Genomic DNA, 20,626 nt, shown 5'->3' on the forward strand with positions numbered 1-20,626 from the left:
GTCAAAACTAATCTATGATAGAGAAAATATCAGAACAGTAGTAGTCCCCACAAGGGTGGCAGCAGGGATAGGCTGGGAAAGGATATGAGGGTATTCTTTGGTGTGATAATGATGTTCTGTATCCTAATGGGACTTCCTCAGCAAATCTACTTAAGATTTGTAGATTTTCTTGAATACAGCTTTTACCTCAAAAGAAAAAACAAATATTGAATTCTAGTTAATTATATGCATGCTGAACTGTGTACTGATGTCTGCAATATACATTGAAATGTACAAAAATATAAAGATGAATTGATGGGTGGACACAGGTATAGGTAGATATGTGGTTAAAGCAAGTATAGTAAAATGTTAATTGTTGAATCTAGGTGGTGGGTATACAACTGTTCATCGTTAAAATTATTTCAGTGTCACTACATGTTTGAAAATATAAATGTTGGAAAAATGTAAAAAGTAAAAATTGGCAGATATACAAGGTAACATACAAATCCCATTGTACTGAGGAAAGATTAACACATCTTGTTATAACTGATGTACATCAAGGAGATAGAAAACTCAAGAAGGATATAGAATATTTGAACTAATAGTCATATAAAGAACACATTACACTGTTCATTATAGTGAGCACTTAAGTAACACTTTTTTTTTTTTTTTCAAGTCCTGGCAAACAGACTTGCTTGGTGGTTATAGTGACTGTTTTGTAATACTTATTTTCTTCCTATCAATGTTTTGAATGGAGGAGTTGATTATGTAGTAAGGAGTACTGTTGATTAAGTAGTAATATCCCTTAGTTACTTTGATCCTCCTTCCCTAAATATTCTGGATGTGGATGTTACTTCTGCCTAGAAAACAAGTTTACCACACCATCACTAACACTCAAACACAATATATACCAGATTATAGGGGTTTAAAAGAAGGGATTAAAGCATCCGTGTCCCCTTCACACATACCCTAACCAGAGAGTTCCAGTGCGTATTTGATACTTCCCTAAACCACTTGAATTCAGGATGCAATAAAATCTCAGGTGTATGCCTCTAGAAGTTCTGGTTAGCTGTTATTTCACTCTGCATAATTGATTTTTGTGTTATTCATTTTGAATAGATATCTTTCAAAATGTATTGTTTCCTTGAATTTTCAAGTATACTTACTGAACTTAATTTACCTTGGAGAACAGTTAAGTGGCATAATTGTTATTTTATTACCTCTCAGTGGTTACTCTTTTTGTTACTGTGTCTATTTGAAGAGTTTTCTTTTGGGGGATTGGCTACCACTGCACCTGCCTCTAAAATAGCACCTCTCCATCTTTACAGTTTGCTGCTTTGAATCTTCTGTGGCCATGAAACTAGATAACTATGTTGCTTAAAGCACCTTGAGAAGAGAGCAGGCTTATGGGCATGGCCTTTTAGGAAGCACATTAACTTGATGAAGCTTAATTTTGGTTCCTCCAAGAATGATCTCTTTTCCCTACTTTTTGAGTCTTAGTTTTATGGAGGATAGTGAGGTTCCTGGTATACACATCGGCATTTTAGTTGGCACACTGCTTGATCCACTCCTCCTACAGATTGCGAAGGGTAACTTAAGATGCCCTTAAAAGCAGGACGACTTTAACGCTCCATAGAGTTCCTTTTAATGGTACTTCATTTGTGATAGAAATTGTGTTAACCATGGTTTATAGCAAGTTGGGGCATAGATTTTTATGGAATTGTGTGACACTATTGTAGTCTCAATTTTATTGGTTTTTTTACATAGTCTTAGGCAGAAGATCTTCCAAGGTTAAATGCTTAATATGCTTTTCACTAGGACCTGATAAAAAAGGACACCAGTTCTCATGTGTTTGTCTTCATGGTGACAGAAAACCTCATGAGAGAAAGCAAAACTTGGAAAGATTTAAGGTACTGATATATATAGTTGATTGTTTCCTTAATACTTAAGAGGGGCATTATATCTAGTTTTAAGTAGTTCCGGTTAATATTATTAAAGCAGTTATTGTCCTAGAAATTTCAAAATGTTTCTACCCTAACTAATGCGTCATCATCATGACAGGGATTAGTGATTGTTGACACTCAAATGGTAAATTACACATTCTCTATCAGCACAACACTACTATAACAAGAATTTTCAATTTTAGAAATTTTAGTTAAATTATTTCAGGTAGCTATTTTTAGGAGAAGTATCATTGGATAGCTAAGCCATGTCTATAAGCCTTAAAAATAGTCTCCAGCAATAGCCATAAGGAACTCAATTTGTAAATTAATTAAGACAGGTATCAGAATATGGTTGTGTAGAATTAAAGTTATTTTGATACTGTTTGGGGCAGACCTTTCTGGTTATGTGCTTGCAGCACGTGAACGGGTCATACAGCTCTTGGTGTAGGTGGGTGGGGCTTGAGCCATTTAGAACTAAAGGTCAGTAACCTCTCTACATCCAAGCAGTCTCATTAATTTAATAGACCCCAGTGTATAGTACAAGTATCATTTTCTAAGAAAAAAGATTGGAAGTATTGGGTTGAAGAACTTTGACTTATGTTTCCATGCTGGGTGTAATCGATGCAGATGTGAAAACACATCGCATGGCCTCGTTTGAATGTGTGCTACCCTTCTCGACCTTAGGCATTTTTCCGGACCATAAGTCAGTATACCCTTTTTCCACCCCCCAGATCTCTAATTTTGCTGTGCCTTGAGGCACAAATGACATCGAAAGGCTAATTTGTATTTCTTGGTGAGCACCAGGGGCCTACCCTCATTTTCCTCCCCCTCAGAATTTTGTCTGTTACAAAAAGTGTAGCCTCCAGGTAAAATATCTAGTATTCTGGGTTTATTTGAATGCAAGAGTAAGATAATGCTTATGTCTGTACATTGTGTTCTGTTTTATCTTTCTCTTCAATTTCTGAAGATATTTCTAAAGATTAAGCCAAGTTTTAGCAATGGTTTAATATCTTTGAGTAGAAAAAGAAAAGCAAAATGAACCCAATCTCTGATTTAATCACCTTAAATGTCATGTTTCAGCAGATCATGACATACAACTTCAAAACTTGGTCCAGTAAATTAGGAGTATGTGGACCTCTAATCCGATAGTAACACTTGAGTTTTTAGAGGTCTCATTTAGTGGAAGGATAGCATTTATTTTTATTGTTTAGTATATGTGCTAACAAACTCCTTTCTCTCTTCTCTGTTCTCTTTAGAAAGGAGATGTAAGATTCTTGATTTGCACAGATGTAGCTGCTAGAGGAATTGATATCCATGGTGTTCCTTATGGTAAAAAGCAACTTTTTATGCTTGCAGTGTGATTGTTATGGAATCTAAAGTAAAGCCTTCTAATATGTTTGAAAAATTTAGAAACTAATGGCAATTGTTAAGAATTGTTTTTATTTACAGTTATAAATGTCACTCTGCCCGATGAAAAGCAAAACTACGTACATCGAATTGGCAGAGTAGGAAGAGCTGAAAGGTACTTCTGTAATTTTTTCTCCCCCATTTTTAAGCTTGTACGCTTTAGGAATAAAGTCTAATAGGATGCTTTTATCATCTTTCAGGATGGGTCTGGCAATTTCCCTGGTGGCAACAGAAAAAGAAAAGGTAATCTTTGTAGGGCTCTATTATATTCATTGTGTGCGTTATGATTTCAGATGTTGGAAATAAACACAGTTTGATTTTCCTATTTAAATTTAATTCAGCTGCATGTGGAATACAAATGAACTTTTTAATGGCATTTTTTTCTGTATTCAAGAATGGACAAATAATAGGGTGAAATTTAGAAAGGAAAAATGCAAAATATAATTTTTCCTACTAGCTTTATTGTAGTCATTTCCACCAAAAACTATTTAAACATCGTCTGACATGGTGCCATGGAAGACTTTTCATGGTGAGGGAAGATTTATTTTGATATAATTGCTAATTTATAGAAAAGTTATAGTCATAAGGAGCTCCCATATACTCACTGCAAAAATTTACTAGTTGTACATTTTGCGTTATTTGCTTTATTATTCTCTTATATAAAACATTTGAACTTATTTTTCTTTTGAACTTTATTTTTTATGTTAATCTTGACATAGTATGCCTTAATATTTACTTTTTCATCCTACTTTGAGAATTCCTTTTGATATCTGACACCCATTTTAGGAAAACTTTTGGATTATTCTCAAAAAGAACTTTTTCAGAAGACCTGTTTATTTAATGAGCTACTGAATAGTAGTAGTCATACTACAATAGTAGCAGTCAAGTAGTAGTCACTTCACCTATAATCTATTTTTCTAGTGCCTTGAGGACAGAAAATACTTAAAAACAAATTTAGAATAAGATATTTAGTATGTCTCTATCTCCATGCCTGTTAATATTTTTTCCTTTTTAAATTTAGGTTTGGTACCACGTATGTAGCAGCCGTGGAAAAGGGTGTTATAACACAAGACTCAAGGAAGATGGAGGCTGTACCATATGGTACAATGAGATGCAAGTAAGACTTGGAGTCAGGCTCACAAATAATGTATTAAAATGGTAAAATAGACAGCATTTATCTTCAAAAATTATATCTGGAAATTTTGTCTCCCTTACTTAGTTACTATCTGAGATAGAAGAACACCTGAACTGTACCATTTCTCAGGTTGAGCCGGATATAAAGGTACCAGTGGATGAATTTGATGGGAAAGTTACCTACGGTCAAAAAAGGGCTGCTGGTGGTAAGCTTTGAATTATTTTAAATACTATTTTAAATGTAAATGTACCTGTTTTGAACTTCAGTTTGGGAAGGCAGTAGTTTCATTTCATTAGGTTAAGAGTATATTTTTAACATGTTAATCATTCCCTTGTTACCCTCATAGTACTTTGTCCATACCTGCCTGGTAGCATTTTTTAATTGTGTCATCTTTATGTGAATGAAAGACTTCAGCTTAGCTCTTTCTCTTGAAGTGTTAATATCATAAGAGTAGTTGAACATTTTGTGGAATTATTAGGAAACAAGAGCATAATAGGTGATTTTGAACAAGGAATTAGAAGCCTTTGACTTAATTCAGGTGATAATTCAGCATATTATTTCCTCTGCCTGGGATGCCCTTTTGTTAGCTTGTTCCTGAAAAATTTTAAGACTCAGGCCTAACTAGTTGTTTCCAAGCCAAGGGTGGGTAGGGGTATTGGGACAGCTGTTAGTGAGGCCTAATTATTTATTTATATTGAAATAATTGATTTAACATTTTTTAAAGTCAAAGTTCTGGAGATAACTTGCCCAGTAGTACATTTTATTGCTACAAGCAGTGTTTAAAGTGATATAATTGAGCCAAAGTATTGCTGACAAGTTATTTCAAGCATGTCATTTACATTACTTTGTTATTTGTGTGTGATGCAGGTGGAAGCTATAAAGGCCATGTGGATATTTTGGCACCTACTGTTCAAGAGTTGGCTGCCCTTGAAAAGGAGGCGCAGACATCTTTCCTGCATCTTGGCTACCTTCCTAACCAGCTGTTCAGAACCTTCTGATTTTTACATTTACTGAATAAGATTTGAGTAATGAAAATCTGTAGTCTTAAAACTCTAAAACAGTTGTACTGCTTCCAAGCAGCAGTATTTATAGTAACGTAAGCTATTAATGCTAACTCTTGCATGTCAGGAAACATTAGTCTTAGGAATTCTTCAAAAAATGGCATCCCAATGAAAATAAATTTGATGACTATATATTTCATGAAGGTTTGTGTCTTATTTTAAAGTTATATTGATACTTTTTTTCTATATCTTTTTTAAGAACAGTATGGGCTTATGAAGTAGAATTTATGGGTATGTGAATCTGGCAGAGGACTTACATGGAACCACTAGGGAATATTCTAAAAGTAGGTTTTCAGATGGTTAAGGTTGTCTATGTGTATATTGAAGCTAGAGGAGAGTTGGAACATGAAGGAAAATTGGATGATCCCAACGTAGAAGAACTGCTTGTTAGTTTGGAAGCTTGGAAGTTTTGAGGGAGTCAGTAAAGGTTCTGTGTCTAAGGATTGATGACTGATGTGATGGTGACAGTGAAGATGTATCTTCTTTTTATGAACCTTTCTTTCCAGATGATGCATACCCATTGAAGTAGAAATAATCTGCTGTCCCTCCAGGTCTTAAAATCAAACTCAAACACAGGTTTTTTGTTTGTTTGTTTGTTTGTTTGTTTTTATTATTTTAATTTTATTTTTTATTTTTATTTTATTTTTTATTTTTTTTGAGACGGGGTCTTGCTTTGTCACCTAGGCTGGAGTCCAGTGGTGTGAACACAGCTCACTGCAACCTCCCAGGCTCAAGCAATCCTCTTGCCTCAGCCCCCCAGGTAGCTGGGACTACAGGCGCACACCACCATGCCTGGCTAATTTTTTTGTATTTCTTTTGTAGAGACAGGGTTTCACCATGTTGCCCCGGGTGCTCTCGAACTCCTGAGCTCAAGTGATCTACTCACCTTGGCCTCTGAAAGTGTGGGGATTATAGACATCAGCCACCATGCCTGGCCCTGGAATATATTTTCTTAAACACTGGCTCTTGCCTAAAATATCAGAAGGAAAGGGAAAAATGTAAATACATATAATTGAATTGTTCCTTTGTGCCTTTTGACTCTTTGTCTATAAGGTAGTTTTTTGGGGGAAATTATTCTTGTCCGAGAGTTTCCTTAAGAGCACAGGGTGTTATAATTTCTTATACTATGGTTTTCAAACCTTTTAGCATTGAAAAACCTTGAGTGAAACTATATAAACATAAAAGCTATAATGAGAAAATCATTATCTCATGTATTTGAGTTTATAGTTTGTGTGAAATGATTATGAGGATACCATGCTTTCACTTATCTCTAGACCACTTGCTTTGGAGATGTCCTAGAACTTCTATAACCAATCTCAGAGCTATGTGATGACCGCTCTGTGCAGTCTTCACACATTAATCACTGGTTTAGAAATTAACTTTTAATTGATGTGATAGCAAAGACAAGACTGAATTTCAGACATTTAAATGTTAGAATGGAGGGGATCTTTCTAATTACCTTGTTCATGCCCTTGTTTTATGAGAGAGAAAGCTGAGTTTAGAGGAATGCGCATTCGCATGGCCTGGTAGGTAGAACTGGAAATAGAACTTGCGTTTCTTCAGTTTCAGCTTTTACTCTTTGGGCTGGCTACCTTTGGAGGATGACTCTCAGGTCCAAATTGTGAGGCCAGAGAAGAATGCTGGATAGAGCTTAGCAATGGTAAGGATGTTGTTTTTTCTCTTTAATTACTTACTGTTCAACTGGAATTACCCAGGGAACAAGAGTTTTCAAAGGAAGAAGCCACATGCAACCAGACCAGCAGAGGAGTTGCTTGGAGATCTGACTTGCTCTTTTTTCCTACTCATATCACCATTAATTCTTCCCTTTACTCTTAGTCTTGCTTCCAGATGCTAATTCCTTCAGGTCATCGTATTGATGCCAAGAATGCAAGTAACTGTTAAAAGTCGGGTTAAGACGTGGTCACTGGGCCTGAGAGATGCTAATTGCCTGCCTCCTTCAGGACTGCCTTTCCCAGGTTCTGGTTACAACAGGGTACGATTCAAAATGATGTGTACAACTTCTGGGCCTTGTCCTGCCCACCCTGTCCCTCTTCTCTCAGACTGGAACTTGAATGTGGTATTAGTGAGCCTATTGCCACCATTAGAAAAGTGTAATACTTGGGGAATGGCAGAACAAGACAGAGGAACCTGGTGGCCTTGGGAAAGACAGATGCCCACCCTCTCCAAACTGCCCATTATAATAACTTGATGTTATCTGAGCTGCTCATGTTTAGGGCTCTTTGTTATAGAACTTTGGCCTCTACCTCAACTAATATATAAAACAGTAGAGGCCCTTCAAAGTCCAGAAAATGCTAAATATTAACCTTCATATGATAGTATTTGTGATTCAGAGCTTCCACTTGTCCATTCCACTTGTCCAGTGCAGGAATTTTTAAGTGTACTCACAGATCTGGTGTCTGTAGTTGTATGTCAGTCTTAGAACCTCTGTAAACAGAAATGTCAAGACTTGCCCCAACTTCAACACATGATAGACATGGCTTGAGATCTTAGGAGCCTCGGCGCATTCCTTCTTACTCACAATCTAGTCTTTCCCTGCTCATTCTCTTCAAAGCTACCTTCAAGCTTTGATTGCTAGAACTTGACTTTCATAGTGACTGAAGTGGTTTAGCGGAAAGGCTGTTTCAAATCTTAATAAACTGAAGTGTTCTGCTCTAACTCAGGTTTATGTCTTTACTGTATTACTAATTTGAGTCCCTTACTAGGACAGACTCATTTAAGCACAACAAGTTATATTTCATTTAAGAGAGCATAGAAAACCAAATAAAGGGACCAAATGCTTTCATTGCCTCGGGATGTTTGCCTTAAGATAATTGATTCTAAAGGATTCTAACTAATGGTCTTAGTTATGAGATTGCTAAAACCTTTCTGTACCTTGTTCTTTTTTTTTCTTTTGTTTTGTTTTTTGAGACAGGGTCTCACTCTGTTGCCCAGACTGGAATGCAGTGGCATGATCTCAGCTCACTGCAATTTCTGCCTCCTGGCCTCAAGCTATCCTCCCACCTCAGCCTCCTGAGTAGCTGGGACTACAGGCATGCACCACCACGCGTGGCTAATTTATACCTCATTCTTAACATATCTTTTCCTGTTAGATACGTGGAAATTTCAGACTAGAATAATCCCCACTCCTCCTTACTTTTTATTTATCATCCGACTTCCAGAGAAAGTCATCGCTAACATTTTGTTTCATTTTTTTCTGTAAATGTTTTGGTCTATGTATGATTCTGTATTTTTATTTAATATAAGCATTTTTCTTATAAATACTTTAGTGGCTACATAATGCATTGAATGTACTATTATTTGTGGAACCATTGCACTCTTACTACTCATGAGCATTAAGGGGAGTTGGAAAGGATGTGAACTTTATAATATTAGTCTTGGATTTGAATCTGGCTCTAACTCATACTAGAAATACAACAGAATGCAAGGTCCGTTAAGCTTTGATTTCTTTATGAAAACGGTGAAGATAATTCACATCATTCAGGATCATGTTCAGCATTCAGCAAAATATCTAGTAGCTGAGGGGGGCATGTGTACTGTGTAGTTACATTTTTTGTGTTACACAGAATACTGCAGTGAACATCTTCTGTCTTTTGAAATATCTTAAACTAGATTCCTAGAAATTGGATTATTGAATTAAAGAGTCTAAATGTTATGAACATTTTTCAGTCATCATATTGCTTTCTGAAAGGGTTGAGCTGGTTGACGTTAACACTAACAATATAGGAAGAAGGCTGTACAATTTATTTTACAAACTGAAATAAGCTTGTTGCACTCAGAGTTTACTTTCCTGATGTCTCTTCATATGGTGTGTGAATTAGTGTGGTGAGTAGAGGTAGTCTCACATCTTACATGCAACTTCTTGCCTCCCATGGGCTCCCATTCCTGGTCCCACTATCATCAGATAAACAGGGACCTAGACTAGACTTGTTTTAAATAAGGTTGCAGGCTTTTTTTTTTTTTTTTCATTTCCCAATTTTTGTCTTTAAAGGTAGAAGTGCATGTGGCAATGACTGCAAACTGCCCAGATTTTAAAAAAAAAAAAAAATCTTGGTTCCTGGCCAATTCCAAATGGGCAAAGCTATTTAATCACATTCCTCTCCTTGTTCTGACTTAAAAGGGAACTACACACTTTATTTCATTCGAATGAGATGTGTAAAATATCAAAAAAGTATAAATAAATATAAAATGAGATCCCTGGTAGGTTCTCTTGCAGTAATTTTATCATTTCTCTATAGATGTGGACAGTTTCTAAAGTACTACCAGGAATTTTTTCTAAGTGACCTTATTTGGGAGGAAAAAGGAATATGTGTCAGAAGGGAAAAAATGTAGTGGAACAGGAAGGAAAGGGAGGGATGCTATTTTGCTACTCCAAAGTAATTGATCGAGGATTCCTTTGGAGGGAGGAGTGGAGGGGGAATTTTTGCAGTTGTTTTCCATTCTACTGCTTTAAATCATTACCTTTCATTTAAACTCATTTAAATGTCTACTGTTTTCTGATAGATTTCACTCTTTCTGGTCAAAAGTATTGAGGGAAATTTGAAAGACAAGTCATCAGGTAGGCCTGGATTTGATCCCGACAATAGTTACTGACTTCTAGAGCTAAATCGCATGCAGAAATCATTAGGTATAAGGTGGGAACCAGGAATCTGCATCTTAACACATTCCTCAAATAATTGTGCTTATGCAGATGGACCTTGAACCACAATTCAAGACACACTGTTATAAAAGAAATGACTCTTAGAGCTTTTATTCTCACTGCAATCTTTTACTTGAGGATTTGGATAAGATCGAAAATGACATCTGAAAGACAGATGCTTGCTGTGTTAGAATCATGTCTCCTAGTCCACTGCCTTTGGACCCAAGATGTCCACCTCGAGTTCTGCTTCCTTAGCTTAGTGGTTCTCAACCCCAGCTGCACATTAAGGTCACCTAGGGTACTTTCAGAGAAAATACCAGTGTCTGCACTTCACCTCCAGAAATTCTGACTTAATTGTTCTGGAGTGGGGCCTGGGTGGCCTCAGTGATGTTAATGTGCTTCCAGTCTTGGGAGCAGCTGCCTTAAACTGAGTCTGACTCTAGATGTTTCTTAGTCCTGTTGCAAATCCTTGTGTCCTCTGCACCCACCCAAGCTAATGTGTCTTAAGGTTACATATAGTTAGACTCAAGCTGGAGCCCTTGCTGAAATATTATGTAGTGAGGATTATTGTAGAGAAATGATAGAAATTGTAACATACGTCATTTTTCAAGAAACTGGTAAGATTACCCACCACCTGTAGCCTCCTCAGAGGCTACTCACCTGTAGCCAAGTGAGTTTAATTCCCTTCAAAATAGTTGCTTTGGGGATTGAGGCAAGTCTTTTTAAGGATGTTTCAATTTTTCAAAATCCATTTGGCCTTTTCTCTTTTTGTTTTAGACGTTGCTACTTTGTTTTTATTTAAAGCATTGCCATTGCTTTAGACAGGACCAGTTTATACTCTAAAAATCACTGGTTTAACCAAGTATTTTACCTCACATCTTGTTCTCCAGCTGGATAACTCATTCTGTTCACCAGAAAAGACTCTGGTTGGTTGCTAGTTTTGTGTTTCCTTGAATTGAATCCCAATCTAAGGATAAATATTTGCTGCTGCCAAAGTAGGACTTTGAAGAGGCAGCCAGAGGATGTTTCTCTGCAGGGCAATAATTGGGTGTGAAGGGCTTCCAGTTTTTTGTGGTGGATTAGAGTCTCGGGGAAGACACTCGGAGATAGAAAATCCTGATCAGAACAGGGGGTTGGAGTCAAGAGAGAAAGGCCAGTAGGGACAGGGTCAGTTGAATGTTGGAGCAATGATGTTTGATAATGAGTTTCAATTTTCCTTTTCTACATCGTGATTTTCTTAATACCTTCAGATGTTTGCTACCAAGGTCGGCAAGCAGGTCTGTCAGTATGACTTGGGTATGAAAAGGAAAGCTCTTTCTGTGTTTAGACAAAGTAATGCTAGGAACAGAGTGTGGAAACTGGTTAGGATCCTGTTCTGTGGGAAATTGTTCCCTAATGGTAAGGGGACCAGCAACTTCTCTGGAGTAGTAGTCTAAAGCTCAGAAGAGTGACAGTCTTCGTGGCAATCAGGCTTTGTAAGCATTCTCAAGAATCCTTAGATGTGTTGGGGAGAGAACTGGCTAACTTACAGACACACAGGCTGAAAGCTTGAGGTATTTTGTTTGGCTTTTAAAGGCTAGCAATTTGGAGACATTGGCTTATACCCATATCATGAAATTCTGTTCACTTAAAATATTGATGTTAATTCTATTGGTTGTAATAAAGTCTACCGTATACTTCTATCCATAAATTATTAATCATTTTCCCACTGTTGTTGGCTCACAACCCAGCACCAAGAGAATAGTTACAAAATAACGCAAACGCTTGGGGCCCTCAACGCCAGCCTTCATGGGGTGGTGATTGATTATTTCCCAGTTGAGTGCACCAGGTGGCGCCGGTGTCACAGGAATACCCACAAAGAACACGGTCCTGGTGTATTTTTACCACTTGGGGTCACTTAAGGATTACCCGACTTCCTTTTTTTTTTCATCTGAGCAAATCACAGATTCAAAGGAATTATTTCCCATTTCATTTGACAGAGGCTGTGGTCTTTTTTTTTCTGGATCCTGAAGGCCAAGAAATGAGCATGAGGGTTTTGTTTTTCTGTGAGTTGGCCCCATGCAGTTTGTGCTCCAGTGTGTTCTGTCACAAAGCACTTGCACATCCACCACACCAGCTTGCTCCTGGGCTCAGCACTGGGGACTTCTCTGTACAAAGAACGTCCACACTTGTCAAAATTGCCTTTATGCTAATTGCTGTGCTCATTAACATCTCCAGAACTTGGAATGCTTTTTCTCAGTCATTTCCTTTGATTCTGCCTGTCTCTGAAAGCCCAGATTGAATGAAATCAGGTGGAGGATCATGTCAACAAATCACTGCTGCCTGCTAGTCTTTCTGCCACTTACACAGTGGATCAGGCATTACGGCATTGCCCTTCAAGAGCATGTTGGAGATTTGTGGAATGGTCTTCAACTGACTTTGCCTGCTTGGGGGTGGGTTTGGGTGGGGGGTGAGGGCAGGATGTGTGGGCTTAGACCAAATAATGAACCTCATCACTTCAAATAGTAGCTCATGGCTGCTTATTTGAAAAGCATAAGTGATGATTGGACATCCCAAGTGATAGTCTGCCACAATCTCCCCGCTAGCCAAACAGGGAGATTTGGGATTTTGGATTAAGAGATACTAAGTGGAAAAACAGCCAGACGTGATCTGTCCTTCTGCCTTCTGCTTTTCTCCAAAAAATAGCTTCTTGGGTGGGAGCAGGAGAAGACTTGAGTCACTGTTCAAGAGCAGCCTCTTCTGGTATAATTTATCCCTATGACAGGAGCCCATTTGGCCTCTACCATTTAAGATTTGTTATTAATCCATGTCAACCCCCATTCAAGAGCCTGTGATGGGCCTTGACTGTGTTTAAGTCCAGACTAATTTGGGCACTTAGGGCCCTCTAAAATCTAGTCCCAGCCTTCCTATTCCTATTTCCCATATTCCTCAGTTCATATCAAATCTGGACTCCTTACTCCCCTCCATATATAACAATGGATAAAATGTATTACCCTTTGCTATATCAGGTACTGTTCTAAGTGTTTACCCATCCTAACTCAATCCTCACACCAACCCCAGAAGACAAATTTTATTGGTGTTCCCATTTTCATAGATAAGGAAACTGATGCACCAAGAAATTAGTGATTTGCTGAAGATCACATGACTAGGAAGCAGTGGAGCCTGAATTAGAATCCCGGCACTTGTCCACTACTCCCTGCTTAGTCCTGCTGCTGCTCAAAGACCTCCCTGCCTTCTCCTCCCTGTTGAAATTTCACCCATCCTTAGGGACCTGAGTCACTGCCACCTCCCTTGTGGGGGCATGAGAACATTATGCTTTTGAGTACCAGCCACAAGCCAGATATTTTGTATTTTGTCTCATGTAAGAGCCAATGCTATCATTTTTTGCAGATAAGGAATCCAAGGCCCAGAGTAGTTAAGTCTAAGAACCCCAGGTTGAGAGTTTTGTTTTGTTTTGAGATGGAGTTTTCCTCTTGTTGCCCAGGCTAAAGTACAATGGCATGATCTCGGCTCACTGCAACCTCTGCCTCCCGGGTTCAAACTGTTCTCCTGCCTCAGCCTCCCGAGTAGCTGGGATTACAGTCATGTGCCACACACCCAGCTAATTGTTTGTATTTTTAGTAGAGATGGGGTTTCACTATGTTGGCCAGGCTGGTCTTGAATTCCTGACCTCAGGTGATCCATCCTCCTCGGCCTCCCAAACTATTGGGATTACAGGTGTGAGCCACCATACCTGGCCCTAGGTTGAGTTTTTTAGGCCCCAGAGCCTGTGTGTTTCTGCTCTGTTGCTCTCTCTCTAGGAAAGCCTTCTAGTACATCACCCTTTGTCTCATCATTATACTTTATAATGCAGCTTTTAATTTTTTTCATTTTTCTTTTTTTTTTTTCTTTTTTCTTTTTTTTTTTTTTTTTTTTTTTGAGATGGCGTCTCACTCTGTTGCTCAGACTGGAGTGAAGTGGTGAGCTCATGGCCCATTGCAGCCTGGACTTCCTGGGCTCAAGTGACCCTCCCACCACAGCCTCCCAAGTAGCTAGGACTACAGGTGCATGCCACCGCACCCAGACTAATTTTTAAAATTTTTGGTAGAGACAGGGTCTCTCTATGTTGCCCAGGCTGTTCTCAAACTCCTGGGGGCTCAAGCGATTCTCCTGCCTTGGCCTCTCAAAGTGTTGGGATTACAGGTGTGAGCCACTGTGCCCAGCCTGCAGCTCTTAATTTTTAAAAACCACTGTATGACTTTTTTCCCCCCTCTGTGTTTCCAGGTGGGTTAAATGCTGCTTCGGTGAAGGGTTTCTGGGTGGGCTTCTTTTTCTCTCCCTACAGTGTGCACAGTGGGTGTACAACAAATATTATGATTAGCTTTTCATAAAATGGGGAGGGTCTATCAACTTAACCTGGAAGAAATGAAAGTTCCTATGTGGATGCTGAGACCTAAAACAGAAAAACACCTAGTGACTTTTAACCCTGAGCAGGAATCACTATTCCATGGTCCTATCCAGGACAGGATGGAAGACCAGGATGACTTTCAATGGGAAAATACAGGTTTTGGCTTCTTCAGGAAAACCTTGACCAAAGCCTGAGCCTGATTTTGAGCATATGGGCCCAAAGCTCCAGTTTGCTATGACTGAGTATTCAGTGTTATGGTGGACCGACACTTGCACAGAAATATGTGAATTCATCATGGTTATTTTTGCAGCATTGGAATTGGCAAACTTCCAAGTCAAGAACTTTCTGCCTTTGCAGCTCTTGGTTATTTGAGGCTGGATGACTCACTTTGTGTAACATCCTCTTGTTTTCCTCCTTTTCCTCCCCGGGGCCCCCTCCTACCTGAGGAGATCAGCAGGGGCAGGGAGGGTTGTGGAACTCAAGCCACTGTTGGCGGCTTCTTTTCAGTTAACATTTTTCGGGGAAGCCATCTTTACCCCCCTCTTGCTCCTACCAGGCAGGTCACTTCCCTCTTCTGTATCCTCAGAACCTTTTGTTCCTTCTTTTGTTAGAGTGTTTATCTTCCGATATTTTATTTAACTGCTTAAATAATAAATAACAAATACATAATAAAATTTCCCTCAGTGTCTCTTTCTGGATAGAGTAGGGTGTTTAGGACAGGTCTGGTTTCAGTATCCTCAGTATCTGGGGCAGATCTGGCTGAGGAAAGGTGATTTGGTAAATGTTTGTTGAGTTGGAAGGAAGTTTAGATGAGTGGACAGGTAAATTACCACCAGAAACTTTTGTGAAGGGATTTTAGACACCAGCCAGCATAATTAGGGTGAGAAGTTATGATTTGTTAGCTAGTTAATTTTTCTTTTTTGGGCAGGAGATCGGCACATCCTGAAAATTAGGCCACAGAAGTAGACAGGTTCTAAGCCTTGTCTTTCTCTTTAAGCAGGGTTTGTGTTTTTCAGGCTGAAGTAATGCTGGCTTAAGCCAGGACAACCTGGTTACTTTAGAAGGAAATCTCCTCACCACCACGGTCCTGCACTCTCGTCAATTCATTCTGAGACACAGTAGCAGCACCCGCAGGTGGAAGGCTGTGCCTCGGGGCTTTGCGGTCTTCATCTCCTCTGCAAGTCAGGAATATTTATTTTACTTGATGGAAACAGATTCAAAGAGACGAGGTAACAACTGAATAGTAATACTTGGAGACTTCAATACACTGCTTTCAATAATGGATAGAACAACCAGATGGAAGATCAGTAAGAAAAGAGAAGACGTGACCAACTCTATGGACTGACTAGACCTAACAGACATCTATAGAACACACCACCCAGGAGCAGCAGAACACACACCCTTCCCAAGTGTACATGGAACATTCTCCAGATAGACCCTATGTATAGAAGTCAATAACAGAAAGAACTTTGGGAAATTTACAAATATGTGAAAACTAACAGCATACTACCAAACAACCAGTGAGTCAAAGAAGAAATCACAAGGGAAATTAGGAAATACTTTCAGATAAATGAAAAGGGAAACACAACATAGGAAATCTTATGGGAAGTAGGTAAAGCAGTGCTTAGAGGGAAATGTATAGCTATGAATGACTATATTACAAAGAAAGAAAGATCCCAAATCAATAACCTAACCTTCTGCCTTAAAGCATTGGGGGAAAGAAAAAAGAACAAACTAAACCCAAAGCAAGCAGAAGGAAGGAAAAAATAAAGATTAGAGCAAACATTAATGCAATAGAGAATAGAAAAACAGTTGAGAAAATCAACAGAACCAAAGGTTGGTATGTTGAGAAGATCAACAAAGCTGACAAACCTTTAGCTAGAAAGAGGTGAGGTAATTTTCCCAAGGTGACTCCAATAGCAAATGGCAGAGCCAAGATTCCAAAGCAGGACTGTCTGATGTCAAATCTGGAGTTGTAGCTTTGTCTCCCACCTGGACTAGGAGTGTCTCGAGGATCAGGAGCTTGTCTTACTCATCTGTACATCCCCAGTGCTTTGCTCTGTGCCTGGCACACGTAGGGGCTCAGGAAATATTTGCTGAAGTAAAATGAAAAGTAAACCTCCTCCCCACCCTTAGCAACCATCTGTGTGAGATGATAAATTATGCTTCCAATGCAGATCGAGCTGAATTGCACTATTTCTGATGAGAAAAGCTGAAAACAGCAAACTGCTTGTCCTTAAAAATAAACCCTTCAGCTTCAGAGATTTGGCCCAGAAATGAACCGTGTTATAGCTCAAGCCCTGAGATTGAGTTTATTACCCTGGAACCAGGGGTGATGGAGTTTGTGACTGGAGAGAGAAACTCGATCACCTTGACCTGGCCCCTGGATGCACAGTGCAGGCTGGTCTGCCCTTGTTCCCCGTCCTGGGCCCCGGAGGCTGAACACCCCTCACGGGAGGGTAAGTGGTGTTTCATGTCATAACCACGCACCCTCTGACTCCGCCCAGAGGGACAGCTGATCCCACAGAGCTCAAGACACTGAATCTTGTCCACAGACCGATAGAACAAGGGTTCAGCGATGGCTTCCCAGCTGAGTCAGACCAAGCCAGACCACATGGAGCCTAGCTTCCTGATATTTCATAAGGGGCGAAATGTAAAGAATGTTGACTTTCATTAACCCAAGGACATGTCGATATGTCCTGAAAGGCTGGGAGGAGAAGGTGATCCCAGGTAGATTCTAGAGCAGAATGCTACCACATGTTCAGGCTGGAGTGACACGGTCAGCTGTCCTGGGGGGCAGGGGAGGACACAGACCCTTCACCAAACGCCATCTCTTCTTGACCTCACAATGGCTCTGTGAGGAAGGCAGGGTGCGGGCGGCTTGCCCATTTTTCAGAAGGACAAGATGAGGCCCTTAAAAGTTGCCCTACTCACAGCTGGTAGAAAAACGAATCCAGTTTTTTGGACTCCAGCATCTTTCTGCCCCCTCCCCACCCGCCTCCCACCTCCTTGGAGGCTTACGGGGCTTTGTATACGTTTCCCACAAAAAATCTGGGCTGCTGGGTGGGACGCGGGTGCTGTTCACATTCGTGTGTGGTTTTCCCCGGCTTATATGCAACAGCTTCTTTTTCTCTTTTCTTAATTTAAAGGTGACTCTTCTGGAAGCCCCCAAAGTGGAATTGACCCTAAATTGAAAAGAAGATCTTTCTAGGGCAAGAGCTTTGTTCTTGTGAATTTTCTGCCTCACCAACCATGGGGAATGTGAGCTGGGGGGGGAAGTCTGTTAAAGCTGGTCATTCATTTCAGGGGGCCGAGGAGCTGTTCTGAAGGAGCAAAGTCTCCTCATGCTCTTGGCCTTTTGATCTACTCAGGTTCTGTGGCAGGAAGATAGGGAGGGATCCCTGATCACCCGCAGCCCTCCCTGCTGCTGTTGAGGCAGCATGATGATGCGGGGTGGAGCTGGAATTAAAAATAAAAAAATACATAAGCTTGAATTCTACTTTAACATGAACAACCTCTAATATCATAAAATGAGTAAAATAATATTTTTTCCCATAGAAAGTGATAAACTGCCACATGTACTTTAACCAGTTGTAAAATGTCTTCTTCCCTATATATGTGTCTCCAGCTGTATGCTTCCACAGTATCTGGCACACCTGCACTGTTCCAAATGTTGGGTTTGAAAATTTCATTTTATGATTAGAATAAAATAGAGAAATATTATCAGTGAATATTAATATAGCATTTAGTGACACAGCAGTTAGGATTAAGTTCAATTACATACAGCAGTGCACTCGAAATATGGTGGCTCAAATACAAAGGATTTATTTTCTTCTTGATATATAAAAGGTGTATTTGGGAGTTTTCAGATAGGGTATAAACAAAAAGAAAAAAGAAAAAGAAGGTGTAGAGGCAGGCAGTCTGGAGCTAGGAGCTAGTAACGTCAGCCCTCCATCATCAGAGATCCCAGCTCCTTCTGGCTTTCCACTTTTCCATGCTTAGCTCATGAGGTCCATCCTCAGAGATGCCGCATGATCTCGCTTGCTGCTGGAGCACAAGCCATCACATCTGCATTAAGGACAGCAGAAAAGAGGAAAAAAGAGAAAGCCAAAAAGGAGCTCCCTTTCTGGTTGTCTTCCTTTTAAAAAGTCTTCCCAGAAGTCTGATGCGACAACTTCTATATACAGCTCATTAGCTAGAGCTTGGGGCCACATCTCCTCAAGAGAGGCTAGAATATGTAGGGGTTTTTGTTTTGTTTGTTTTAAGTCTGGGAAGATTGGGGTTCTGTGTCTAAGCCAGAACGGAAAGTTGGATGTTGAGGAGGCAACTAAAGGTCTCTGCAGCATACACGTTACGTAAATATGTGATGATGCGTTTGTGTGAATCTCATGTCCAGGCATGTGCATTTTTCTCACCAAATTTATTCATTCATTAGTCATTTACTCTTCATGGAATCTGCTTGCAAAGCACTGCACTGGGTGCCATGCACACATAAATGAAGAAATGAATACCAGGCCCCTTTCTCCCTAGTGCATGGGAGCAGATGGGAGAGAGGGTGCAAGTAAGAGTCACAAGTGCAGTGATAGAACGAACACAGAGGACCCAGAGCTCCTGGCCCAGCCTGGGGGTTGAGGGAAGGCTTCTAGGTAGAGGTGACAATGGTGAGCCTTGAACGATGAGTAGGAGTTAGTATCTAGAGATAGGAATGCTGGCATAATTAAGCAGGTGTGTGTCAACTAATGCACTTTGCTAGCATGCACCATGAGAAAAAAAATTCTCAGAAAGACCCTCTGAGCAATTCCTGCTTCACTAAGTTGGTACGAAGAGTAAATGAGAGACTTTGATTTGCATCAATCTAGGGACCTTCTGATGACAAATGACAGAGACTTCAACTCTGTCTTAGGCAAAAAAGGGAATGTATTTGCTCACATAATGGAGAAGCCCAGACTCAGGCCTCAGATGGCATTTAATCCAGGGTGTCACGTGGTGACAATGTAGCTTGGTTTTGCTGCCTTCGGGATTCCCTAGTCCACTGCTCTCTGTGTTGGCTTTATTCTAAGTCTCAGGCTCAGAACTTTTGAGTCCAGCAAAAACTGAGAGCTGCTCTTGTAGAAGACCCAGGATATACTATGACAGTTTGAAGAGTTGGATCATATGCCCAGTCATGGTCAATCACTCTGGCTGGGGGAATTAGGTGTGCAATTGGCCAGACCTAGGTCAGATGCTCACTCTGTCTGTAGAGCTGGGAGCCCCACTGGAAACTAAAAGAATGAGACTGGAAGATGGTCCCTGAAAGGGATTTGGAGAGCTGTGGTTAGAGGAAAGGGGTGTGGAGACTGGGTGGCCAAACAACACATATTCACTGCTACTAGATATTGGTCGGTATGGAAGGTACTGGTGTGGACATTTACAGATGAAGATGATAAGGTTCAAAGAGGTTAGATAACCAGCATTCACAGCACTGAGTGGCAAGTGATGACTGGATCCCTGGTTTCTTTGACTGCAAATCTTATGCTCTTGCTACCCACTGCTACCTCCCAGCATCACACTATTGGATCCCATGCAGTTCCATGACTTGGTGGTAGGGGCTGACCTGCCTGGATTCAACTGAGTTATTTGCCAGGGCAGCCATGGTCAGCCAACTCCTGGCGTGAAATAGACACTTGAGGGCCAGGTGCGGTGGTTCATGCCTATAATCCTAGCACTTTGGGAGGCCAAGGAAGGCGGACAATCAGCCTGGGCAACATGGCGAAAACCCATCTCTACAAAAAATTAGCTGGGGGTGTGAGTGTGGTTGCCCACGCCTGTAGTTCCAGCAGGGCTGAGGTGGGAGAATCACCTGAGCCCGGGAAGTCAAGGCTGAAGTGAGCTATGATCATGCCACTGCCCTTCAGCCTGGGTGATGGAGTGAGACCCTGTCTCAAAAGAGAAAAAGGAAAAAAAGACACTTGATACATCATTTCGGAATGAATAAATGACTCTGTCCTCAGTCTGTGCTGGAAACTGTAGTACAGAGTGTGGGGCTGAAAATCACGAGCTTGTTTGAATTCCATAACG

General features: G+C 40.3%; 1 protein-coding gene across 1 annotated transcript in view; it reads left to right on the forward strand.

The window, feature by feature from the left end:
* The window catches only part of LOC105486453 (DEAD-box helicase 1), a 37,907-nt gene extending 32,248 nt beyond the window's left edge, over nt 1-5,659 (forward strand). Inside the window, exons 20-26 of the mRNA XM_011749318.2 lie at nt 1,798-1,889; nt 3,179-3,251; nt 3,372-3,444; nt 3,530-3,572; nt 4,351-4,446; nt 4,549-4,669; nt 5,332-5,659. Of these exons, the coding sequence (XP_011747620.1) occupies nt 1,798-1,889; nt 3,179-3,251; nt 3,372-3,444; nt 3,530-3,572; nt 4,351-4,446; nt 4,549-4,669; nt 5,332-5,462 (629 nt within the window). The 3' untranslated portion in view covers nt 5,463-5,659. The remainder of the gene's footprint in view (nt 1-1,797; nt 1,890-3,178; nt 3,252-3,371; nt 3,445-3,529; nt 3,573-4,350; nt 4,447-4,548; nt 4,670-5,331) is intronic.
* The last annotated feature ends 14,967 nt before the right edge of the window (nt 5,660-20,626 follow it).

The sequence above is a fragment of the Macaca nemestrina genome, chromosome 13 (genome assembly GCF_043159975.1).
Source record: "Macaca nemestrina isolate mMacNem1 chromosome 13, mMacNem.hap1, whole genome shotgun sequence".
NCBI classification, from domain to species: domain Eukaryota; kingdom Metazoa; phylum Chordata; class Mammalia; order Primates; family Cercopithecidae; genus Macaca; species Macaca nemestrina.